This window comes from Passer montanus, unplaced genomic scaffold, assembly GCF_014805655.1.
Source record: "Passer montanus isolate IOZ18808 unplaced genomic scaffold, ASM1480565v1 scaffold145, whole genome shotgun sequence".
NCBI classification, from domain to species: domain Eukaryota; kingdom Metazoa; phylum Chordata; class Aves; order Passeriformes; family Passeridae; genus Passer; species Passer montanus.
The window spans coordinates 340,689-367,010 of NW_024361496.1; the positions used below are offsets into that span (position 1 = coordinate 340,689).

At 50.7% G+C, this 26,322-nt stretch overlaps 1 protein-coding gene across 6 annotated transcripts; it reads right to left on the minus strand.

Annotated features, from left to right (window-relative positions):
* Positions 1 to 1,159: 1,159 nt before the first annotated feature.
* Positions 1,160 to 25,548, minus strand: GJC1 (gap junction protein gamma 1). Of its 6 annotated transcripts, none has more exons than XM_039700810.1 (4): positions 25,532 to 25,548; positions 4,990 to 5,103; positions 2,934 to 3,006; positions 1,160 to 2,803 (listed from the first exon to the last, which is right to left on the minus strand). In XM_039700810.1, exon 4 carries the CDS (start codon positions 2,782 to 2,784, stop codon positions 1,603 to 1,605), a length of 1,182 nt encoding a protein of 393 aa, XP_039556744.1. In that variant the 5' UTR covers positions 2,785 to 2,803; positions 2,934 to 3,006; positions 4,990 to 5,103; positions 25,532 to 25,548; the 3' UTR covers positions 1,160 to 1,602. The 6 variants fall into 6 exon arrangements, with proteins under 6 accessions (XP_039556744.1, XP_039556748.1, XP_039556746.1 ...); XM_039700814.1 differs by having other exon boundaries at positions 2,934 to 3,003; positions 25,532 to 25,546; XM_039700812.1 differs by lacking the exon at positions 25,532 to 25,548 and adding an exon at positions 23,430 to 23,650 and having other exon boundaries at positions 2,934 to 3,003.
* Between the last annotated feature and the right edge of the window lie 774 nt (positions 25,549 to 26,322).

Consider the following 26,322-nt stretch of genomic DNA (forward strand, 5'->3'; position numbering starts at 1 on the left):
CCACAGAGCCTCACTCTTCATCCCTCACTCCTGCCAGGCTGCCCAGAACAGCTGTGGCTGCCCCTGCATCCCTGGAAGTGTCCAAAGCCAGGCTGGACAGGGCTTGGAGCACCCTGGGATAGGGGAAGGGGTCCTTGCCCATGGCAGGGGGTGGAATGAGATGCTCTTTAAGGTCCCTTCCCACCCCAAACATTCTGGGATGAATCCTGCTCCTGACCCAGCTCTGATGAGGGACAGAGGTAGCCTTGAAACAGAACAGTCCTGCTTGAAACAGGCCCCCATTTGATATTAGAATGCATGGAAACCTGAAAAAAGAAAGGGAGCAGAGCAAGGTCCTGAATCCCTTATAAATAGCAGCAGAAAGCAGAGACATTTATCAGTGTCTCTCCCAGCCGAGCCGGCTCCTTGCCAAAAGACAGAGCCAAAGGCATCAGTCCCTCACTCCCCTTCTGCTAATTGTAAATTCAAGTTTAATGCCAAACCCACAGAATGCCAGATCGGACTGGTCTCTCAAGCAGAAAGCTAAATTATACATATTGCTGTGTCTGAACAAAACTTGGGCAGAATGGGAGGAAGAGGGGTCTGGAATAAGGCAGAATCATTGAATTCTGAGGGGCTGAGACTCCCCAGCCAGCTCGTGTGTGCTGCTGCAGAGGGAGGGATCCCACAGTCACACAGACTCTATCTGACCCCATTAGTTGGGAAAGCACAGGAATCCTCCCCAAAAGGTACCACTGCCTGCCCCTGGGCACAGGGGGTTACATAACAGGAGGCCTCACAAACTTCTCTTCCCATCACTCTCACAGAAACACGTGGATTTACTGGATCCAGTCATCTCTATTCAGTTTTTGTTCTGGATGTTTTGCAGGAATTTGAAGTGTCTCCTCCCTCCTGTTGCACAAGGTGTGCAGGGAGCCCTGAACCCTCTCTGCCCCACACCCTACACACACACACACATTTTTCCCATTAGTTATTTTCCATAGAGGAAAGAGCCTGTAGGACACAGGAGGTTATGGGATGATACTTCCAGGTTGCAAGCAGCACATTAATTTAGTAAAGAAGCACCATTGACAGAGGTTTCCCAAATCTTTCCCCACCCATGAGCTGCCCGGAGATTCCACTTCTGCATGTTCAAGGCACTTTGGAAACGCAGCATAGAAAAGTTTTATAAAAAGTTTTACTTGGAAAACAAGGAAGAACAATGACATAACTGCAGACAACAATAATAAAATTAACAAAATGCTAATGGCTATCCATTGCTTTGTCCTTGTTGATATAAAAAGTGTAACATCAGATCCAGTGTACAAATACAAAAAAAATTGTGCATAATAAATGTACTATAATACTGTACATACAGCATAAACCGTTCAATGAGAATGAATTAAATATACCTATTTGTCTCCTGACTTGGAAGACAAAAGAATAAAGTTCTAAAGTCCTAGAGTCAGTGTATAAACCCTTTCTGGGGCTGAATCACGAGCCAACGGTATCCCTGAAAATCAGCAGAGTCAAATATTCCCTTAATGGAAGCCATTATTCATGGGACTGCTGGTTATGATAAACTAGGGGAAAAAAAACCACAGCATATCAACTGAGTCAACGTTAAATCCAGACCGAGTTCTTCCCATCTCCTGACTTGCTACTGGCACTGCTTTTGTTTGAGCCCGCTTTGGATTTCTTCCCTCTGGAACTGCTGGGGTTGTTTTGGTTGTTGTAAGCCTGGATGGCAAGGTCCAGGCGGTCCTGAGCCACTTTGATTTCCCTCTGCAGGATCTCCAGGTCGCTGGGAATGTTGCCCTCGTTGCTGCCATACTGCTGTTCCTGAGCTATGTTGGCTTTGTTCTGCTTGTAGGCCATCCTGGCGTTGGACAGCTCCGTGCACTGCATCTGCTCCGGCTTCAGCGCGATGTTGTAGCCCGGGGGAGCCGACGGCGTGTTCCAGGTGAAGGGGTAGTTACAGGTCCCAGAGTCCACCAGCTCCTTCTTCTTGGCGTTCAGCGTGTCCCGGATGGTGCCAAAGCCCAAGTGCAGCATCTCCCAGACGTTGAGGAGCAGACACATGCAGCTCACCCCGTACATTATCAGCAGGAAAATGGTCTTTTCGGTTGGCCTGGAGATGAAACAGTCGACGTTGTGCGGGCAGGGCTTCCTGCTGCACACGAACACGGGGCTCACCTGGAAGCCATACAGGAAATACTGCCCCACCAGGAAGCCGACCTCAAACAGGGCCCTGGCCAGCAGCTGCAGGACGTAAATCCTCATGAGCCCGTCCTCGCGGATCTGCCGCCGCCCGTCGTGCTTGGCTTTGGCAGGGCTCTGCTTCTCTTTACTCTCCCGGGCGCTCTCCACCTCGATCTCCGGGTACATCATCGGGTCTTCCTCGTGGTCACCCTCAGCCTCCTCCAGGCCCCGGTGCTGCTTCCAGCGGACGGGCAAGCTCCTCCTCCTGGCTCTCCTGCTGGCCTCGCTGTGCTCCACCATCCGGGCGATCTTATGGATGGCGTAGCCTAAGTAGAGCACAGAGGGAGTGGCCACGAGAATGATCTGGAACACCCAGAACCTGACGTGCGAGAGAGGGGCGAAGGAGTCGTAGCAGACGTTCTCGCAGCCAGGCTGCTCCGTGTTGCACACAAACTTGCTTTGTTCGTCATAATAAATGGATTCTCCTCCCACAGCAATTAGGACGATCCGAAACACAATCAACACTGTCAGCCAGATTTTGCCAACAAAGGTTGAGTGGTTCTGGATCTCCTCTAACAGGCGGGTCAGAAAACTCCAACTCATGGTGGTCAAATGAGTTTATCTAAAAAACAAACAGAACCCCCAAATATTTATGAGTTTACCAGCTCGAGCCTAAATGGTTCAAACTCAACAAAGAGAGTCCAAAAACTCGACTTTTACACCCAACACCCATCTGTGTTTGTGACCACCACCTGCTATCGGGATCCAGCTGCCACAATTTCCTTGAAGATCCTACGTCTCCTCCGCAGGCTTTTGAGGAATCTGCTGTAAGAAAAAGTAGCAGTTCAACATCATTTCATTAATAAATGTGCTCCCAAAGCTACTCCCCAGCCCGAGGCAGACACAGCTGCTCTGCATGTCACAGGTTGATAAAACATTTGGAGTGGAAGCTGAAGACTCCAAAACACAGTGGATGGGAAGACAAGCGCCCATGAGATTTTTGGGTGCTGTTGGCCACATTCCACCACTGACAAGAGGATTTATTTTAATTTGTTAAAGCCTGGGCTGGTGACCATGGTCTCAGCCACAACCCATGGGACACTGTTGTGTCCAAGGGCAGGACCAGCTGGCCTCATTCAGGAAGGGATGGCCCAGCCCACCTGTGATGCAAAGGCAGGGCAACCTGGTGGCCTGAACAGAGTCACCCTGCAGGGCCAGCCTAAGGACAGGGCTGGGCCAAGGCATTCCTAACTGTGCTTGAACCATCCTGTGGATGGATTTGGGTCCAGCCCCTCTGGGAGGCTCAAAACCTTCCTCCCAGGTTCAGAAAATATTTCAGTGTGGATTCTGTAATGAAAACCTGGTTAGAAAGAGTCACCTGTCTAAGCTTTTAGAAGAGCTGCTCCACAGCAGAGTGGTGGGTGGGTGAGGGGACAAGGGAGGGCGCTGGCAGGAGCTGAGGCCGGAACTGCCGGGCCTGGCCGCGCTCCCGAGCGGGGCTGGCACAGCGTGCCAGGGGCAGCCCTGCCAAATTCCAATGCCTGCAGAGTCCAGGTTGCCCAGAGAAGCTGTGGCCGCCCCTGCATCCCTGGAAGTGTTCAAGTGTTCAAGGTTGGACCGAGCTTGGAGCAGCCTGGGGCAGCGGGAGGTGTCCCTGCCCGTGGCACTGGATGGGCTGCAAGGTCCCTTCCAACCAAACCACTCCAGGATAAATCTGCAATCCTAACAGTAAAAATCCCAGCCTTGGAAACTCCTGTCTGGCAGCACTTTGAACAAACCCAAGCAACACTGCAGGCCCCCCTGGAGCTCCAAGGAGTGAAACTGGTAAAACACAGGAAGAACTGCTGGACGCTGTTAGAGCAACAGGGGATGAGGCATCTTTAAGACTTCTGGTGATGTCAAGTATCAGTTTGACACAAAGATTATTAAAAGAAATTATTACATCAGAAAAACATTTGGTGACAGATCCTGAACCCAGAACTTGTCAAATCTCCAGCACTCTGATCTTAACCTGAAGAAATTGTTATTCTTAAAATAAGAATTATAAAGTCTTATTCTTAAGAGTTCTTATTTTTAACCTGAAGAAATTCCAGGAAAGTGGAGGAAAACCAGTACTTGGAACTATTCAACTTCTTCCATGTAACTACAGAGTTGTTCATAGGCAAAATAATGAAATGTGAGGAGATGCAAGCATGCAGAATTAAAGGATATCAATGTGATCTCCCTCTGGTGGAATTCAGTGTTTCACTGAAAAGCCAAGAGCAGGGATATGGTGTGGATGGGTTGTGCAGGACATTTGATTTATCACTTTATGACAGTGGGAGGAAAAAAAAAGCACAGGAGAGTATTAAAAAAGGCCATATTAAGTGATCAGAAGTAACAAAAGTCTTGACAAATGATTCCCATATTAGGCCCAAGATCAGTTCCATAATTACAGCAGTTCTGAAAATCCCTGGCAGCCAGGCTGATCATCCTAAGCTCAACTGGGGACTGGCTGCTGACAAAATGTGCCCATGGGACAGGAGTTTGCAGGCTGGGAACTGGAGATGAGAGTTACCAGTACAGGCAAACACGGATTGCTGGGGAGGCTGAGGCCCCTGGAACAGCCCCAGGGCCTGAAGCACATCAGGGCAGCCCAGGACCAGCAGAGCAGGGTTTGTATCGGGGGAGAGGCTCTGGGTGTCAGTTAACAGGGAAGGGAACGAGGCCCATGAAGGATCAGGGTCTCAGGGAGAGCTGCTGACAGAGTGCAGGTGAGGGATTGAGCCCTGGCTGTGTCACTGCCACCAGCAGTGGGGCTGATCTTACCTCCTTGTCAGCGAGACAGCCCTGGGCGCCTGTGGCTGCATCCTTCAGCAGTTGCTCCAGCATCAGAGAGTGAGGACAGGAGGCTCAAAACCAGCTGAGGGACAGGGAAGATGCCTAAAAGTGAGTGATTTACAAAGATCAGTTTGTTTAGGTGGGAAACATAGGAGGAAAATGAAAGTGAATCCCAACAGCAACGAGTCAGGATCGTGATGTGACATCAAAATTACAATTAGGACAAAAATGTCCAGCCCTCACTCAGGTGGGCAGGGCACCTGCACTCAGCCCTGAAGAAGGGATGTGTTCCACAGAGAACAGCTTTTAGAGGTGCATGCAATCCTCCCAAGGCTTCCATCCAAGCTCCCCTTCAACACAACCCTGCTGCCATCATTCCACAGAGCACTGGCTGAAATAACACCTTTTAACAGGCAAAGAGACCAGAGGTTCCAGTCCCACTGCAGCTCCTTTCTGCTGGCACCCTCATTTCAGAAAGGCACCCAAGAGCAGCTCTGCCACCCATGTTCTGTGTTAGTGGGATGACACAGTGCTTCAGACACCCCACCCTCAGCATTTCCCACTCAGATTTGGGGTCCAGATGAGGGGCACATGAATCTGGGGGTCCTGCACGTGCCTGAGAAGGGCAATGGGCAGCAAAGGCAGGTGAACCCCACCTCTGGATCAGGAGGTTAACAAAAACCCCTCTCCCACCACACTGCTCTGCCCACCTCATCACCCTGGGCACCGACAGGACAGGCATGTCCCCACTGACACCTCGTGATTCATCAGCTGAAACAGAGACAAAACCCAAAGGAGTTTAAGAGGCTAATTCTTATTCACTCAAAACGTCAGGGCCACACTTTTCACTGAAAGCAAACTACTAAGTAAATTTGAAATTAATTAAACACTGTTGCCAATGTAAATTTGGAGTAACAGCAGGAACCAGCCTTTAAATTTTCATATACTGTCACATTCCTCAGGAGTTAAGGACAGGGAAGTTTGAAATGAGTGCAGATTTCAGTAAGAGAATCTTTACTTTTAGACAAGCTGCTATTTCCTATCTAAGAAATTTCTTCAAGGTACGTGCCAGCTTTTCACTGTGCATTTTCTACCTGCAGACAGGTACCAAAACCAACCCAGGAATCATTCCTGTGATTCCCAACCCAAATTCCACCAGCTGTATCAATGCACAGAGTGCCAGACCTATGTACAGACATACATTGGGGCTCCCACAGCCCTGGGATGCAGGAGGATTTACCCAACCTGTGGTCAGCAACCAGGACCTGCCAATTAGTGGGTCCTGGCTGTGCAGCTCTGAAGCTGCCCAAGAGCTGATTCTGTCTGCCAAGAAAGTGTCACTTTGTCCATTTAGTCCTAGTCCTGAGCAGAGCTGCTGGGACAAACACGGGAGGACCCAGGAGCAGGCAAAGAACTTCCTGGTCTTTAAGGAAATGTTTTGGTTCGGACAAAATGACAGTCATTAAGTCTTGGAAAGGTTCAGCCCATCCAAATTCAATGCAGTACAAACCCAAGAACTTCCAAGTGGAATTCCAGTGGTGTCCTTCCGTTGTGTGGGATCAGCCAAGGTCAGAGGGGCCCATTGTGCCTCTCCTCCACGTGCTGCAGCACCCAGACACATCACAGTAGCCTTCACCCAACGTACACCCACGCTCCTGCATTGGCTGTTTCTGGCAACATTTAACTCAATAATTTTCCAATGTTTGAAAGAAAAGTCTATGGACACTGACACGCATCTGAGAAAGGCAGAATGTCAGCAATTTCAGCTAATTTAAGTCATGCCAGAAAGTGCATTTGAGAGAGACTTTCATTTCTTGTATTTGTCATAAGTTCATTTCAGCACTTCCAGTGGAGGAGGCTCCTTGGAGCAGGCAGGATCCATGATGAAATATCAGGAGGCTTATCTCTGACAGTGGGCTGGCTCCTGAATTAAAGCCTTGCAGGTGCTGACATCCACAGAGAATGAAGAATTTGGAGCAGGTACATGAGAAAAAAGAAATCAGCTTCAGGTGAAGAAATTCTGGAGTTAACACAGCTGGTGTTCACATACAGCCAGGGAATGGCCCCTCAGGTGTGCCCCCTCCTCTACCCAGCCCATGGGGGGCTGGCTGTGAATTTAAACATTTAACATTCAAATTTTCACCTCCTTTCAGCTTTCTGCTCAAACAGTGATGACCTCCTGCCACCCAGGGTGGGAAGAACTGCACTGTGGAGCAGCAGTTACTGTAAAATGCTCCAAATCCAGCCCTTGGATGGGACAGCTGAGGTGTGGCAGGGACAGCAGCGGGGCAGGAGGAAACTAAAACGCTCCAGCAGTGTCCCCATTCCCCTGAGATGGAGGGCACCTGGAGGGCAGGACAGCCAGCAGCAGGTGGGTGTCAAGGCAGCCTCATTCCAGGCAGTGAAATCCCAAACACCTTTGGAAGCATCTCCTGGCCTTGCCTTGGCTCAGCCTGGGCTCAGCCCAGTGCAAACTGGAGCCCCTTGACTCTCACCCAGCACAAACTGGAGCCTCTTGGCTCAGCCCAGCACAAACTGGAGCCCCTTGGCTCAGCCCAGCACAAACTGGAGCCCCTTAGCTCAGCCCAGTGCAAACTGGAGTCCCTTGACTCCAACCCAGTGCAAACTGGAGCCCCTTGGCTCCAACCCAGTACAAACTGCATCTTGGCACAGCCTGGGCTCAGCCCAGCACAAACTGGAGACCCTTGACTCCAGCCCAGCACAAACTGGAGCCCCTTGGCTCCAGCCCAGTGCAAACTGCAGCCCCTTGGCTCAGCCCAGTACAAACTGGAGCCCCTTGACTCCAACCCAGTGCAAACTGGAGCCCCTTGGCTCCAACCCAGTACAAACTGGAGCTCCTTGACTCCAGCCCAGCGCAAACTGGAGCTCCTTGGCTCAGCCCAGCTCAGCAGCTACACCCAAAGCACCTGAGCATGAGGGTGCAGGGAGTGCTGGTCTGGTTCTGCACTGGGCAGCCTGTGAGGATCATGGAGCTGGACTGCAGATCCACGTGGATCCCACCCAACCCAAGCTCTCCTGTGATGTTTCTGCGGTGCCAGGACTCATTTCATGCCATTCCATCAATGACAGAAGTGGGCTGGGCACAGCCTCAGCATGTCCAAGGATGGCACCAAGCTGAGGGGCACAGCTGATGTCCTGCAGGGAAGGGATGCCATTCCCAGGGATCCTGACAAGGCCCATGGCAACCTCGTGAACTTCAACAAGGCCAAAGGGAGGATCCTGGGTCTGGGCTGGGGCAACCCCCAAGAGCAGCACAGACTGGGGTGGGGGATGGAGAGCAACCCTGCAGGGAAGGACCTGGGGACACTGGAGGCTGAAGAACAGGATGTGAACCAGCAACAGTCCAGAAACCCAACTGCCCCCAGGCTGCATCCAAAGCAGGGTGGGCAGCAGCAAGGGGGGAATTCTCTGGAGCCCCAGCATGGGACAGACGTGGAGCTGTTGGTGGGAGTCCACAGAGATGCTCCAAGGGCTGGAGCACCTCAGGCTGGGACAACAGGGACATTCAGCACGGAGAAGGAGAGCCCATCCTGTGACCTTCTCGTAAAAATGGAGCTTGTAAGAAAAATGGGGACATTTCATCAACACCTGTAGTGACAGGACAAGGGACAATGCTTTTAAATGTGAGTGGGCATGGTTAGATGGGACATTGGGGATATTCTACCATGAGGGTGGGCAGGCCCTGGCACAGAGCAGCTGGGGCTACCCCTGGAAATGTCCAAAGCCAGGCTGGATGGAGCTTGGGCTAGTGAAGGTGTCCCTGCCCTTTGATGGCAATGAGTGGTGGAGGGTCCCCAAATTTTTGTATTTCACCAGCACCTCCTCAGACAAGGCTTCTCTGAAGGCTTTGTAGCCTCAAGGCAGTTGTTAAGGAGAATGAATATATCTACAGAAGACTTTTTCCTCTCTAAATTATGTCTTCCCAGGTCATGCTAATGAAATTTGATTAATTTATTAATGATTTATTTGTTTTGTTTTGTTTTTAAGCAGTTTAAAAAGACATGTGCTGAGCAGGGAAAAAAAAAAGAAGTAATGCATGGCAATTCTGTTGTTAATCAAAAGAGGTTTCATGCTGCATGAAAGTGAAATTGGGCCCACAGGCTAATTAAAATAGTGTTTGAATTAGGATGAATGAATAATTAGTATTATTCATTCAGATCTCATTTACATTGAAAAGTAAGAAATTACATGATTTACAAGTACTTTTGAAGCAGAGGAGTTGGTGTTTTTTTTGTTTTTTTTTTTTTTTTACCTGGAAAACAATTAAGATTTTACTGCTCAAGGAAGCAGAGAGCCATGGCCAGACCCAGCACTGGAATGGGGCCAACACATCCCCTGGAAAATTAGTAAGACTTTACTGCTCAAGGAAGCAGAGAGGCATGGCCAGACCCAGCACTGGAATGGGGCCAACACATCCTGAACCCTGGTGAGCATTGTGCTGATGCCACCTGCATTCCCTGAGCAGAAATTCCAGTGTCCACTGTCCTGAGTGACACAAGAGCAAGGATGTGGGGATACCCCTGGGATAAGAGAACTCACAGCTATCACCCTTCTATCCTCTGTGAAGGAATTGCTTCAATCACCACCAATTTTACTCCTATTTTCAGTAATAAAGATGAAAAGGAATAAGAAGAGTGCACTGAATTTTTATTTTTAATCTTATAGAATATTTGTGAAGGAAAAGGCTGGGACTTTTTTGGAGAGCACACAGTGCTCTTTCAAGTAAATCCTCTGTCATCTGGCAGGGCTCACGTGGCAACAGCACAGAATGGTTTGGAGAAAGCCACAATGTCAATGTCAATTTGGAAACCATTTCTGAATGGTGCCTTCCAATCCCAGGCATGCTAACAAGGCTCTGCTGATTCCCAGACCAATCCCCCGAGTCTAAAAAACCCCACGCTGAATTATGAGACCACAGATCCTGTGTGGGATATAAATAGAACAGGAAAATATGGGTAAGAGGTAGAGATATAATAAGACTCTTGCGCTGTCAAAAAAATAAAGATGTCAAGTACGTATCTTTTTGAAAATCAACATATACCCACCCGAGCATTCAGCTTACAGATAAACTGGAATTTGCAGCTAAGACATGAACCTCCGGTCGCCTCGGCGTGCCCTCTAGGTACTGCTAACATGGGAAGCCAAGTGACAATTTTAGCAACACTCCCCCGCAGTGACAAAATTCAAATGAAATCACGACGTGTTTTGTGCTGGCCCAAACCAGCTTTTGCTGCACCTACAGCAAGCATGCTGCTGCGGGAGGCAGCGTGTGCAGGGCAGGCACCCGGAACGCGCGGGCACAACGGGCACAGGACGGGCTGAGCCTGATTCCAGTTCACCCGAGAGCAGGAGCCTGCAGTGCCAACAGGCTCCACGGGAAATGGACGCCGGGCTGTACAGGCTCTGTCACCTCGTGAGATTTTTGGAGGCCCGTTGTGGGGTCCGTGTCAGGCTGAATCCCTTCACACGCGCTCAGCAAGCAGCGTCCCTTCCGAAGGATGGGAATGAGGTGTTCCAGCTCAGAGACGGGGAGAATGAGCTCCCAGTTTGGCACTTCTTGGAGCCTAACACCAGCCTGAGGCTGCTCCTCACACCCAGCCTGCAGATCCAGGTGTCAGGAGGCAGAAGGAGCCCCAGGTGATGGCAGCACTGTGGTGATGTGAAATGAGATCAAGGAGGAAACAAAGTGGTCAGAGACCTGTGCTGCCTCAGCCTGCACTGAAACCCCGGCTCCCCGGGCAGCCTGGGCCACACCAACACCAAACCCTGGGGATCAGCACAGTGCTGGCACTGCAGTCTGCAGCAGGAACAAATCCCCTCCTCCACAACCTGCTGGCAGATGAGGAATAGTCCAAGGAAGGGCTACTGGAGCTCAGAACCAACCCAGTGTTTACTCCACCATTGCTCCCCCTCTCCCCTCTCCTGCAGCCTCACACATCTCACAGCTCTTCTCCTCCACAGTTTAACCCCACTGAGCCCAGATGGTTTGAGCAGCTCCTGCAGGAACTGGGCTCCTGCAGCACTGGCAGGTCCAGCAGCACCCACCAGGCTGGGGGTGCTCAGCCTGGAGAAAAGGAGACTCAGGGGTGATCTCATCACTCTGCACAGCTCCTGAAAGGTGCCTGTGCTCAGCTGGGGTTGGTCCCTTTCACCAGGAACTGACAGAGCCAGAGGACACAGCCTTCAGCTGCATCAAGGGAAATACAGGCTGGATATTAGGAAAAGCTTTTTTACAGAAAGAGTGATACAGTTCTGGAATGGCTGCCCAGGGAGGCGGTGCAGTCACCATCCCTGGGTGTGTTTAACAAAGCCTGGATTGGCACTGGGGGCCAGGGTTGAGTTGAGCTGTTCAGGCTGGGCTGGACTCGATGACCTTGAAGGTCTCTTCCAACCTGGTGACTCTGTGAATTCTGTGAATTCAGTAAAGCACAGGGAAGCTTTCCCTGTGTAATTCAGCTGGATGCTGAAAACAAGGAATTACAGGGTAGGTAAAAGACAATTTTAATTTTTTAAAAATAATTTGAATCTGAAGTTCAAGCCATACTAGAGAAAATGCCCAACACTGCTGCTCTGAAATCATGACCAAGTGTTTAACCAAATCCTGAGCTCTTGGACTGCCCAGGCTGTCTGCAAACAACAGGGCTGGGGACTGATACCCTTAAAATCCAAAGATCTGGAGGGCATCCTTGAGAAATGCTGTTCCTAGCAGCTGAAGTGACCATCAGACTGAGTGAGGGTGGCCTCAGTGGACTCAGGTGCACAGAACACTCCAGAGTGTGAGCTGGCAATTCCCACTCTCCCACGCCACAGGGATCCTGCAGCTTTTCCATGGTCACACACAGTCAGCACTCATCTCCCAAATCCCAGAGCTCTTCCCAGGAGCAGCTCTGGGACCAGGCAAAAACATCTCATGAGACACCACTGCTCCTCAGCCTGGGCTACTAAACCCTGGCTCAGACACACAATGTGCTACTTGACAAAACACGAGACCAAACACCCCAACACTGACTGCTCTGAGGCTCTGACAGCCCCTTTGTAAGTGGCAGAGCTTTATTTCAGTCACTTCTGAAGGTTCCCTGGTACCAAATGCATCCCTTTCAGAAATGTGCAGTGTTCTGATAACTGGTAGTTTAAACCACCACATTTTACATCCCAAAGCAGGGTCAGCCAGAGCAGGTTGAAGGCCCATGTCCAGCCAGGTTTTAAATAACTCCACCACAAGCTCTCTGGGCAGCCTGATCCTATCAAACACCTCCAGAGACAGAAGCATTGAAAAGCCAGATTGGGCAGTCTGATCCTACACCTGACCACACTCACAGTAAAAAAAAAGCTTTTCTTATGTTTAAGTGGAATTTTCTGTGGATCAGTTTTATGTCACCACTCCCTGGGCACCATGAAGAACAGTTTGGGCAACAGCAACAGAAGAAAAGCAATTTAGCAATTCTCCCTGTAAGAATGAACATAATGGAGAGGGGACAATTTACAGGGACTTGAGCCACATAAGCAAGTGAAACTGTGACCTGAGATCCCTCCCCCTGCCAGTGCAGGACAACTGCACACAGTGCTACTGGTACTGGCATGATATAACAATACATTATTAAAATATTAAAAATAATGTACTGCTGCCTATCGGGAACCGTGTTCCCAGCAGTTATTTTAACAAATATGGCAAATGGAAGGGTAAAGATAGAAAAATTGCAGTGAGGAGAATGACAAATACAGGTCCTGAGTGGCCAACAGCAATTCAAGAGAGAGTGTGATGGATCAGGGCTGGCATTCCTGCACACACCTGCCAACAAATCCCAGGGCTTCAGCCCCTTTCAGGACATGCTCTCCAGCCTGGGAACAGCAGAGGGAAAGAAAGAAAGGGCAGGAGAGGGTCCTGCTGCAAACTCTGCCTGGAAACAGCAGAGGGAAAGGAAGGAAGGAAGGAAGGAAGGAAGGAAGGAAGGAAGGAAGGAAGGAAGGAAAGAAAGAAAGAAAGAAAGAAAGAAAGAAAGAAAGAAAGAAAGAAAGAAAGAAAGAAAGAAAGAAAGAAAGAAAGAAAGAAAGAAAGAAAGAAAGAAAGAAAGAAAGAAAGAAAGAAAGAAAGAAAGAAAGAAAGAAAGAAAGAAAGAAAGAAAGAAAGAAAGAAAGAAAGAAAGAAAGAAAGAAAGAAAGAAAGAAAGAAAGAAAGAAAGAAAGAAAGAAAGAAAGAAAGAAAGAAAGAAAGAAAGAAAGAAAGAAAGAAAGAAAGAAAGAAAGAAAGAAAGAAAGAAAGAAAGAAAGAAAGAAAGAAAGAAAGAAAGAAAGAAAGAAAGAAAGAAAGAAAGAAAGAAAGAAAGAAAGAAAGAAAGAAAGAAAGAAAGAAAGAAAGAAAGAAAGAAAGAAAGAAAGAAAGAAAGAAAGAAAGAAAGAAAGAAAGAAAGAAAGAAAGAAAGAAAGAAAGAAAGAAAGAAAGAAAGAAAGAAAGAAAGAAAGAAAGAAAGAAAGAAAGAAAAGAAAGAAAGGGCAGGAGAAGGTCCTGCTGCAAACTCTGCCTGTGCAGGCAGGCCAGCACCAGCACTGTCACTCCCAGCTGCACCTGGGGACACTCAGGGGTGAGCAGAACCTGGACAATGCAAACCCACCTGTGGCACCCAGGGAATGGCAGCACCTGGGCCCACCCAAGACCTCAGACCATGACCCCAAGCCCTGCAGCAAGGCAAGGAGGAACAATCCTGTTTCCCCAGACAGACCCCCAAGGATCCAAAGGGAAGAAGGCACAGAACACAGAGCACCTCTGGGTGCTGCATCCCTGGCAAGCACAGAGGGACAGGCTCTGCTGGGGAGCAGGAGCCCAGGACAGGCTGCAGCACCCATGTGCTTACCTGGATCCCTCCAGCTCTCTGGCAGCGAGGTCTGGGGAAGGGCATCCTCACTCCCATACTGTTCCAGTCAGGCATCAGAGACCTCCCTGCCTTGATGTGATGAGAGACTCAAATAACCACAACACCCCTTTAACTACACCCGATTCCACTGCAGCCAACAGCTCCACAGCATTTCCCCACCGGGCTCCTCCTCTGCTCAGAGGGATGAGTGTCAAAAGAAAATGACACACTGGAGGCAGCTGACCCAAATATCACTCTCACGGCCATTTCAGGAAAGGAGAGAGAAGCCAAAAGAGAGCAATTCTGTCGGCTCCTGTACATCAAAATCAAAGGCTCTCACTTGGCTGAGCGGGAGGCAATCAATGGGGATGAACACCTAATGCTCCCTCCACCATCTTATGACAGTCAAGAGAAACCACAACAGTGTTTGCTTCATAGATAAGCCTCAAAAACTACCATGAACAGCTTGTAAATGAAACAGATACCACGCAGCCCGACGCAGTCTGCCACAACCTCCCCAGTCACCCATCCTGCAACATGGCAGCTGCTTCTCTGTGACCTACATTCAAAAAAAAAGAGTTTTATTCCCCAGCTCTGTCTGGTCTAGTGGGAGCCACCGCCTCAGCCTGCAACTCCACCAAATCCACATCACGTTTTCTACAACAGCAGCTCTGCAGAGAGGGAAGGATGTTCAGAGGCAGAGGAGGACACTGCAAACCAAAGCCTCACCACTGCAAACCCTCCCCACCGTGCTGGGGCTTTCAGGGCACCCAGCACTTGGAACAGCTCTGCCAAACTGGGCCTGGATTGCTCCCACTGGGACACGGAGGAGCAGAGAGCCTTGCAGCCCCTTGTGACTTCACCAAACCCTGCATGTCCCCGGGTGGAGAGCACCAAGCTGAGCAGGACAGCAGCCAGCTGTGCCAAATGGCACAACAATCCATGAGGATGGCCTTGGGACAGCCAGCCAAGGACAGCACCTTGCCAGAGAACAGGTCCACAACAAGCCAGCTCCTCACTCACTGTACTGCTGCTTCAACTTCTCCCAGGTTGCTGCAAAACCACAGAAACAGCTGAAGAGTTTTGTTTCAATAAAGTTGGTTTTACACACAGTTTATTCTGAGACAAGGAGCAGAGTAAGGCAGCAGATTGCCATACTGGCATTAAAATGTTACTCCAGCTTGAGTTCAACAGGAGTCTTAACAGCTTTATTTTGCCAAAGATAAAATTTAGAATATAAATATGCATAGATTCACTAAGTGAGTTATTTGTTGAAAATAAATTCCCTGTAATGAAATAAGAAACATAAAATTGTCCATTTCTGAAAGACTTGCATACTTTGAGACTCCCTTGGGAAGAGACCTGAAGCACTGATGAACTCCCTGAGCTCCATCACTCCAGCTGGGAAACACACACACACCAACTGGGGCTTTTCCCCCTGAGAACAGCTGGAAATAACTCCTGTTTTATGAAAGGAGGCCAGAAGCCCTTTTCCCAGTGACAGGCACTCTGCACCAAGCACACAGTGGCAGACGGGTCAGTTTTTCCACCTGACTGCTTTCCCTGGCCAAGGATTTAATCTGACTTATTATCGACACAGACTGGGACAATGAGCAGCAAACCAAAGGCAGATCAGCCTCCCCAGTGCTTGAGTCAGGCGTGAGACCGGACAGGGGAGCACCGAGGGGCCAGGGGATGGTGTGTACTGAGATGTGGGGCTGCAGGAGGCAGGAAAACCCACTGAGACACTGCAGCCACAGCTACGGTCAGGGCGACAGTGCCAAGCTTCCCCCAGCTTCTCATTCCCAAGTTTCCAAGATTTTAGGAGGCTGGTGACAGGTTGTTAATCCCAGAGCGAACTTCATGCTCAACCAGGAGCCAGCAGATCACCTCTGTTTGGCATGACCAAGGGCTGGGCCACTTCCTAACACAGAGCCCAGCCGGTCTGATTCCAAGATTTTAGGAGGCTGGTGACATGTTGTTAATCCCAGAGCGAACTTCAAGCTCCAACCAGGAGCCAGCAGATCACCTCTGTTTGGCATGACCAAGGGCTGGGCCACTTCCTAACACAGAGCCCAGCCGGTCTGCTTGCAAAAACATTCTTAAAACAAAGGGTAATTGAGCATCTGCTGTGTCACAGCTCGGTCACTCTCACAAAGGGGAATTAGCTGCAGATAAGATCGCTCCTGATAAGGAGTCATTAAGACAATCGCACCCATTCTGCCAAGCACAATCACAGACTGGTTTGGGTTAGGAGGGACTTCAAAGCCCATCTTGTTCTTCCCCTGCCATGGGCAGGGACACTTCCACTGTCCCAGGCTGCTCCAAGCTCTGTCCAACCTGGCCTTGGGCACTGCCAGAGATCCAGAGACAGTCTCAGCTGCTCTGGGCACCCTGTGCCAGGGCCTCACCACTCTCACGGTAAAATATTTAATTTTAATGCCCCATCTAACCCTGTCCTCTCTCAGGTTAAAGTGTTGTCCCTTTTCCTGTCACTACAGGAGACAGCAGAAAGTCCCTGTTTTTCTTCTAAGTCCCTTTATAAGCTGAAAGACCACAATAAAGTCTCCTCAGAGCCTTCTCTTCTCCAGCCGAACACCCCCAGCTCTCCAGCCCATCTCCGGAGCTGTTCCAGCCCTCAGGCACTCCCACTTCAGATTCCCACCTGCACCTTGACACAGTCTCCCTGCAGAGCCACCATCAGGAACAGGCTCAGCTTTACTGTCACTAAAAGAGATGACAAACCCATCCAGGAAAAACGATGTGACTCCTTGACACACAATTCACGGCACCAGGAACAGTTCCAGGCTCTTCGCCAGCCCTTTCCCCTGGGACTCACTGGGAAACTGGTTCCCACTGCAGGGACTGGAGGGGAGGTCACAGAGCAAAGAGCCAAACTGAGGAGTCACAGTAGGAAGGGCTGGATGGAGCCACCAAGGGGTTAATGGAGAATGGAGATGGGCCCTGGCCTGGGCACAGCCATTCCTAAAATTGTCTTGGGACAGGGAAGCAACTGCCTTGTCAACTCTGCAAGACAGGGGTTGTGAAGAAAATCCTGGCAAAGTGTAGTTCTCCAAACCCAACATTCACACAGGAATAATGCCACAGAGCAGAATCAGTGGGCATTGATTTTCTGTATAAATACAATAAACCAGGGGAAAAGTCAGCGTGGTTTCTGGAAAGGCACCTCCAGCCCCACAGAGGACTCCAGATCGTCTGGGTTTTAACCTCTGAGAGTCTCTCTCATCTGAGGCTTCCTGCAGGGACCCCAAAAGGCCACTGGAAAAGGGACTGGCCCTGTATGGAGACAGCTGGGTGGGAGGCAAGGCAGTAGGAGTAAACAATCATTTCCTGCAAGGCAGGGAAGTCAGAGCAAGGGTCACAGGAGAGGCTGGCTGTGCCAGACTAGGACACTGTCTGGATGTGACCCAGCATCCTGAAGGAAATATTCAAGGGGGGTGGAGAAGCAACCATGAAGAGCAGCACAAGGACCATATGAGTCCATGCAACCTGGAAATAAAATGGCAGATGGAATTCCACATGGATAAAGTGATGCATACATTGAATAAAAATAATAAATCTCAATTTCACCTAAAAATAGATATGCCCTGAGATGGCCTCAGCGAGCAGGAGGTCTTGGGGCTGTGAGGCTGCTCTGTGAATGCTCTGGCACAGCTCAGCACAGCCCAAAACAGTGTTTCACCAGTGTCAGAGGACAAGACACGCTGCTGTGCCACCATGTGCCTGTGACATGCACCCATGGCATGTGGCTCTGGTCACTCTGCCATGTCACCCATGGTGTGGCTCTGGTCACTCTGCCATGTCACCCACAGTGTGTGGCTCTGGTCACTCTGCCATGTCCCCCTGAGTGCCCATGGCTCACCCATGGTGTGGCTCTGGTCACCCTGGCCAGCTCCTGTCATGGGAAGAGAGGAGAACAGAAGGAGGAAGTTTGGAGATGAGGTATGGAGTAGCTGGTGAGGGAAGGACAGTGAAAAAAAAGCAAGAAGGCTCAGAGGGGAAACAGGCAGGGAGCTGTGACACCTGGAGCAGCCAGGAGAAGGAAAACTCTCAAAAATTGAAAGCTGGAGCAGTGCCTCAGGGAAGGGTAAGTGTAGGCACAAAGCAGTGCATGTTGAGAGAGTCCAGAGCTTCTCCCCTGCTCTGCTGCAGCCCCACATGGGACAGGTCAGGAACAGGACTCTGGAGCAGGCAAGATTCCATCTGATCCATGTGGCTGCTCCAAAGGAGCCAGGAGCGAGTGGCTCCAGGGGCTGGGGGAAAAGCCCCTCCATGAACCAGCTGAAAGAGAGGCACCAGCAGACACCAGAGGGAGCAGAACTGGCACAGGGGCTGTTAATCACTGCTCAGTTCCAGCCTCCTGGAACTCTGCATGTGCCAGACGACCCCGGGCAATGGAACACCTGAAGGGCAGCCATGATTTATTCCTGTCCACGGCTCTCCAGCACAGCCCTCCAGGGAATGGGATTCCGCAGACGCCCGGATCGATAGGCTTTGGTCACAGATTGCAAAGAGAGCAAGAGCAGGCGAGGAATACAAACCAAGCTGGGGACAGCACTGAGGAGGAGGCTCCAAGTCAGCTCCAGAAGGAGCAAAGACTTCACACGAACCATGGAATAAAGATAATTTCCATATGGCTCTGTGGAAGATCGCCATGTGCTTCCTCCCAAACACTTCAATTTTATTTTGCTTTATAATATCTCAGGAATCACAGTTTCCACCATGAAAATTCTTCTCATTTCAAAATAGTTTAACTCCATATCTGAGCACCAGCTGAGTAACTCCTGCGAATGAATCTGCTGCAAGTAAAATTCAGTCATTTCTCAACTACTTCAATGTTTACCCTGAGAATCAGGAGATTTTTAGATTTTTAGGAGGACATGCTGCATGCAGAGCAGCACAGCTGAAAGACACATTAGGAACTTTAACTATTTTAATTTTATGCTATTAAAAATGCACTGCCACCAAGGCCAGCCCCATGTGCACAACCTACACCCACCCCCTTGCCTGCCTACAGACACATCTCTAACCTCAGGACTACGCAGTGCTGGGTGTCATCCTTGTCCCTGCATCCACAGCACAGCCAGGCTTCCAGGAGTTAACAAGGAGTCAAAACTCCCCCTCAAGGGAACATGGGCACACACAAGACATACAATCACCCTTCCAGGCTCTTGACTATTTTAAGCATGAGAGAGATACAGAACTTCACAGGCAATGGCTTGTTCCGAGTCTGGCAGGGCTGCACCACTCACGCCAGGATGTCACCGCAGGCAGGAGCTCCATCCCCTGCTGCCACCAGCATCATCCCTCATCCTGCAGGAGCTGCATTCCCCAGGCACACCACAGACAGACCCGTGTTCAGACCCAGAAGTAATTTTTCTACATTCCTTCATCAGAAAAGCAAAGTACACAGAGCCATCCCCAAGATGTGACACTTTTGGGGAAGACTTTGGGGATGTTCAAAGGAGAGGGAATGCTGTGCACAGCCACCTACAAGGCAAACCCTGCAGCCCAGGACAGCAGATTAATGGCTGAGCAGGACACCAGAGCAGGGACTCAATGGAAAACAATCCAATGCAGTTGTCAGCCTCCTCCAGTGCCACCCACTGCGCATTCGACATTGGGACTGGAAAGGACACGAGGCACAATCTGCTGGTCATCCATATGGATGCTCCCTCCCTCCCTCCTTCAGCCCTCCTCAGTATCTCAATCGAGGTCAGGCACGCACACTCAGACTTGTTTTCTGACAAATTTGTAACTAAAAAGCTGGAACTAATAACTGCAAGAGCCCAAAGCTGGTTTCATGGACTTGTTTAGGCAAAAAAGCTGGCTGACTCCACCAATTTCCATCTAGGCAAGGTAATAGAGAGAAATCCTTCACTCCCGTGTAAAAATGTAAATCCCAGCTCATGAGTCATTTAAACACATGCCTAATGCAAAGCTGGAAACAAATCCCACTAACAATCCGGGCTGCTCGCTTATTTACAGCTAGGCATGGCTTAAGTACCTGGATGAGCTGGAAATACCCCGGAGCCCCCTGGAAAGAGCCTAAACCAGGCTGGTCTGGGAATTAATCACAGCGGTATGAGCAGAACTGCTAATATGAACCGGGGGAGGACTGTGTGTGTGTGTGTGCTGAAGCATCTGTTCAGGTTTAGGCATATAAAACATTTTTCAGCCCAATGACTCCAGAGGGAAATGCTTCATACATCAGCTCATCTGACTCAATTTTTCCATCACATTTCCTTTTATACAGTTTTGTCCATAAATACACTATTTGTTTTTTCCAAATATAGATTTTTTTATTTATAGCCAGAAAACCTTGTAACTTGTGTTATTGCTTAAAACCCTGGGTTCTGCTTTGAAATGGAATCACAATCTTCCTTGAAACAGAATCACGGAGGAATTACTGACCAGTAGTGAGGTATGACACCAAGTTCTCTATATTTGCAGAAGGAAAAGGGATTTGTTTTTGCCATTCTCCGTATTTCCTTCACCAGGAATCACCAGTAAGATCACAACTGCCCAGCCACACGCCGAGTACGTCAGTTATCCCACATCACATCCAGGAACTTTCACCTGAAATCTTCATTTTATGCCAAATGAAGTCGAGTTTTTAAAAATCCCAACCAGATCTTCCAGGCAGTCCTGAATTTGGGAAGAACTGTGTGTCACTATCCATGCAGCAATAACAATTCATATTTATGGTATGAGGAGGTCAGAAAAGGAAATGCTAACATTGCCCTTTCCCCTCCAAGAAGCATTTTGGAGATAAATTCCTTTTTGTAGCTTTTAATGGAAAGCAACGAGCCTCCCAAAACCAGGACCAAGAATGGGCAGTGAATGGGAAATTTGGTGATATTGGCATTTTAAAAACACGGGTTTTTTTCAAGAGCGGAATTTACGTACTGAGCAATACTGAACACAGCAAGCCAAATGTGATTGAATACAATTCGACCATTATTAACCCTAATTTGAGTCAATACAAAACACAGCCTGTTATTCCATGGCACAAGCACGGGACGGTGGAATTGCACTCCTGCTGCTCAGGGCAAGTGCCGAGACCAGCTGCAAACACTGATAAATGCCAGGGGCTCCTGCAATAAAACCTTCACTCCTTCCAAAGCAGGCACACAGCGAGGGGCTGGCAGAGGGGTCCAGGGGCCATCTGTAACTCAGGGAGTCTCCCTCCTGGCTGGGCAGGGACGTGCTTCCCTCCCCAGGTCAGCAGGGACAAGGTAGAGCCACCACAAAAACCGGGGAATTGTAATGGAACTTTTCTAATGGCAATAATTTGCCTCCTATTAAGCAGATTAAAAATGCATAAATCGAGCACAAGTCGACTCTGTGGAGTGGCAGCACAGAACACAAAGTCTGTGGAGCAGGGTGGGAGCAAAGCATCACCTTCCCCCTAATGAGGCAGCAGTGCCCATCCCCCGGGAGGGACAACAAAGGGGTCCATTATCCAGCAGGGTTTCACTCCAAGTGTTTCATGATCACCACCCCGGTCTGAGCTCCTGCTGGGCTTCAGGGAATCCTGTCCCAGCAGGAAGGGTGAGGCACAAAAGAGGTACCTTGTGATTTCCACCTTTAAACGAGGTGCTGAAAATTGAAGTGGTGTAAGGAAAGAACCCCCAGATCAGCCTCCTCTCCCCAGCTCCGCGCTGGTGGTGAGGCTGCAGCCTGACTTCTGAGAATCACAGACTATCCTGAGCTGGAAAAGACCCACAAAAACTATCCAAGTCCAACTCCTGATTCCATCACTTTACACAACCAGCAGCCCCTTGCAGGTGCCAATGACCACAAAACACCAAAACTCACCCCAGTGAGCAGGGTCTGCCTGGGCTCACACACTCTGTGGGGCTCCAGCAGCTCTCCATGGAAAGCTCATCATTCCATGAGGTCTGCTCACTCTCCATGGAAAGCTCACCATTCCATGAGGTCTGCTCACTCCCCAGCATCACAGCTGGGTCAGGAATGAAGCATCAGCAGCACCACCAAGCCCTGGTGGCTCTGGATTCTCCAGCTCCCCAGAGAAGCACCAAGGCACTGGATTTTCAGTGACCCAATCCATAACACACCCAAGGAAGGCACCTTCTGGATGATCCAGCTCCAAACTCGGTGTTCCTAAGCTGCTCTGCTGATCCTAAGTGGCTGGATCACTCCTAGGTACAACCTCAGGCACTGGATCTCATCCTTTTCTCGGTAAAAGTGGTGGATGAGGAAAGTTTGGGGATTTTTTTGACTCACAGAAGTTGCTGGCAGTCAGCAAATTACTAAATCAACAAATTTAGGTGTTAAAATTCATCACAAACTCTCCATCAGTGATTAGATTTCACAGCTTGTAAGAAACTGATTCTTGTAAACTCTAGAACTACCCAAACCCAGAAAAGCTTTTTAATACAAAGTTTCACCTTAGCAGTATAATTTCCACACCAATTTCCTTTAGAACCACTGAATTATTTAGAAGAAACTGTGCCTATAATTAAAATTCTCCAGGGTGTACCAGAATATTTGCTAAATTCTTAAAATTATTCTCAATTTCCCCAGCATCTGAGTTTTAACTTTCCCCCTACCAAGGGCTGGGACCCCTAGAATTCCTCACATTCCCAACCCTCTTGGGGCTCCTCTCTGCCTTGTTCAAAGCAAGCACTGTGCTCTCAGTCCTTGACCCAAATTTTCCAGTTATTTACCAGTATTTGCATCACTTGCACATTATCTGTGATGAGCTGGGTGTTTGCTTTGAAGTGAGGGGCAAAAAAAGACCCTTAATGAAAGGCTGAGGATGGTACACATCTAGAAAAGAGAATTTCATGACAATTATTGTCTGGAATCCTGCATTCAGACTTGTGAGTTGTTTTAAAAAACCCAAAAATTGTAGTATTGTTCTATAAATTAAGAAAACACTTGAATTTGTAAATGGAAACGTTTTCATTAGCAATAACTCAATAGTCTCCTCCATCAATTGAAGGACAAAATTACAAACTCTAGTCTAAAAGGACCAAAGGCAGTCACACCTTTTGGTAAGGAACAGCCTGTCAACAAAACATTTTTAATAACTTTTCATCACTCCAACTGATCTAAATCTCGATAAACACATTTCAAAAAAGACAAGAGGTGCTGGGTGACAAAACACATTTCAAAAAAGACAAGAGGTGCTGGGTGACAAACTCCAAGGAGCAGCTGTGCCTCCAGCACAGTCCAAAAAACAGAGACACTCCTGTAAAACAAGCTCCATGCAACGCGAAACCTCCAAAGGTCCTGTCACCGTGCTCCTGCTGGCATTTCCGTTTGGAAATGTCAGACAAGTTCCTAAATCTGCAGAAATACCCTGCAAAAGGGCTCTTCTCAGCAGAGAAAGTTCCATGCAATACAAAACCTCCAAAGGGACCTGTCACCGTGCTCCTGCTGGCATTTCCGTTTGGAAATGTCAGACAAGTTCCTAAATCTGCAGAAATACCCTGCAAAAGGGCTCTTCTCAGCAGAGAAAGGCTCCGAGACCCCCGCTCAGCCCAGCCCCAGCCCCTCAGCTCTTACCTGGCTGCCTCGGTGCCCGCAGCCATGCCCAGAGCCGCGGGGACAGCCAGCCCTGCACTGCCGCAGCCGGTGTCACCGAGGGCCAGCCCCTCGCTGGAGCTCTGGGCGCGTTGGCCAGGCAGCAGCAGAGTGTGTGACAGCTCAGCCCACCCCCAGAGAGCCACCAGTGACCACAGAGCTGCGTCCCTGCTGCTCCCCAGTCAGTGCAGGCGCTGCTGGAATTGAGGGATTTCCCTCCGAGTCAAGCAAGGCTCAAATTCCCTCCTAGAACTCCTTACCCATCCTGCTTTCCAGCGCCGAGCTGACCTGCTCCCTCAGGAAAGCACAAGCACAACTTTGGAACAGACTCGGAAAGTACCAAAAATACAGAGAAAGGCACCTTGCGTTTTCCTAAACACGAGTCTTGACAGAAAACAGCATTTTCCCTTAAATGACCTGAAGAACGGAGGGTTTGGTAACTGCACTGACAGCTGGTTCATTGAACATCCCCAGGACACAGATTTCTAACAGGAAGGGACAGTTTGGGGTTTTTCTTAACCAATTATCCTTGACTTAGAGCAGGCAGGAGACATGGAAATAATAACAACAATCAACGGTCTGTCGGATAGAAAGGTTTTGTTCTCCCTCTCATTTCCAAATACCAATCAAACACCCAGTGAAAAATCAGAACCTGGTGGTACCAACTGTTGCTCCAGAATCCATATGGTACATCCATGCCCTAATTAATCCCTGTGAACTATCTCCTATTTGTAATTAATTTGACGGTGGAACAAAATCAGCACTTCCCTGGGAAGCAAGGTCACACTGACCAGAAAGTGTCAGGACTAATTCCTACCAACAGAAATGAGAATTGCCTTTAAAAGGCCAGTAAAAATAGCTGCACAAATGTCATTCCCGTGAAATTTTATGACGCTGGGTGAAAGTTAGGCCCCACGGAGGCCAAAACTCTCATCTGACACAAGAGCAGGATTCTTCTCATGGTGCTCTAGCACAGAGTCACGGAATGTCCTCGGTGAGAAGGGACACACAAGGTCACCAAGCCAAACTGGTGGCCCTACACAGGACACCCCCAACAACCCCCCCAGTGTCTGAGAGCTTTGCCCAAACACTCCTGGAGCTGGAGAAGGATTTCCTCAAGCAATGCCAAACCGCACGGCTGCGGCCCGTCAGCTGCGGGCAGGGCTGGCTCCAGCTGCCAGCAGCGCTGTGAGGGCTCATCCAGGCAAGGAATCCTGAGCAGGAGCTGCTGCTTCCAGGAGCTGACACTGGGGATCACCGGGGCCCGTCCTGCCCGGAGCCGGGAGGGGGACAGGGGTGACACCGGAGGGGAGGGGGGCATGGGGTGACAAGGGAGGAGAGATGGGCACCAGCGTGACACAGGAGGAGGGGAGGTGGGCACGGGGGTGACACCAGAGGGAAGGTGGGCTCGGGGTGACACAGGTGGTGGGGAGGTGGGCTCGGGGTGACACCGGAGAGAAGGTGGGCACAGGGTGACACAGCAGGAGAGGTGGGCACGGGAGTGACACTGGTGGGAAGGTGTGCTCGGGGTGACACGGGAGGGAAGGTGGCCAAGGGTGACACAGGTGGCGTCTCCCGGTGCGACCGCTCCGTTCCCGCGCTCGGCAGCGCGGGCAGCGCTCCGTTCATCACCGAGGGGCTCGACACGTGCAGCCGCGGGCGGGCACCGGCGCTCCGGCCGGGAAAGCCCTTCGGGCATCGCTTCGCTCGGGATAAACACCCGGAGAGGCCCGTCCCGGAGCGCGGAAGGCAGCGGGGCAGGGGAGGACGCGGGGACCGGGGGGTGACACCGGCCCCTCGCGGCAGCACCGGCGGCGGAGCGCGCCCGGCTGATCCCGGCGCCTCCGGCTGCCCCCGGAGCGCCCGGCTCGGTCCCTCCGCGCTGCCGCCTCCCTCAGCCCCGTCCCCTCGGGGCCCGCCGCTGCACTCGGGCTCCCGCCTGCCGGTGCCCCCGGAACGGCCGCTCGGTCCCCTCAGCCCCCCGCCGTCTCCCGTGGCTCCGGCCCCTCGGGTGGCGCCGCTCGGTGCCCTCAGGCCCCCGCCCGGCCCGGCCCGGCCCCGCCGCGCCCTCAGCCCCCACTCACCGGGTCCGGCCCGTGGCGGGACTGGGACAGGGAACACGGGACCGGGACAGGGGACACGGGACCGGGACAGAGACACGGGACTGGGACACGGACACGGGACTGGGACACGGACACGGGACCGGGACACGATACAGGGGACAGGGACACTGGACACGGGACTGGGACACGGACACGGGACTGGGACAGGGGACACGGGACTGGGACTGGGACAGGGACACGGGACAGGGACACGATACAGGGGACAGGGACACGGGACTGGGACACGGGACAGGGACACGATACAGGAGACAGGGACACGGACACGGGACTGGGACACGGACACGGGACAGGGACACGGGACTGGAACACGGGACTGGGACACGATACAGGGGACAGGGACAGGGACATGGGACACGGAACAGGGACACGGGACAGGGACACGGACACGGGACGGGGACAGGGACATGGGACAGGGACACTGGACAGGGACACGGGACAGGGACACTGGACAGGGACACGGACATGGGACACGGGACCGGGACACAGACACGGGACAGGGACACAGCGGGGAATAGGGACAGGGACTGGGGTCAGGATGGGGAACAGGGACAATGACACGGAATGGGTCAGGATGGGGTATACGGACAAGGACAGAGGATTTGGGTCACCAGGGGGACACAGCAGGGGACAGGGACAATGATACAGGACGGGGTATAGGGACAAGGACACGGAGTGGGGTCAGGGTGGGGACGCAGCAGGGGGATAGGGACAAGGACACAGCAGGACAGAACATGGGGAGCAGGACAGGAATA

What these genes read in the sequence shown, in the direction of transcription:
- GJC1 (XM_039700810.1), bottom strand. Translation starts at nt 2,784, where the DNA reads ATGAGTTGGAGTTTTCTGACCCGCCTGTTAGAGGAGATCCAGAACCAC.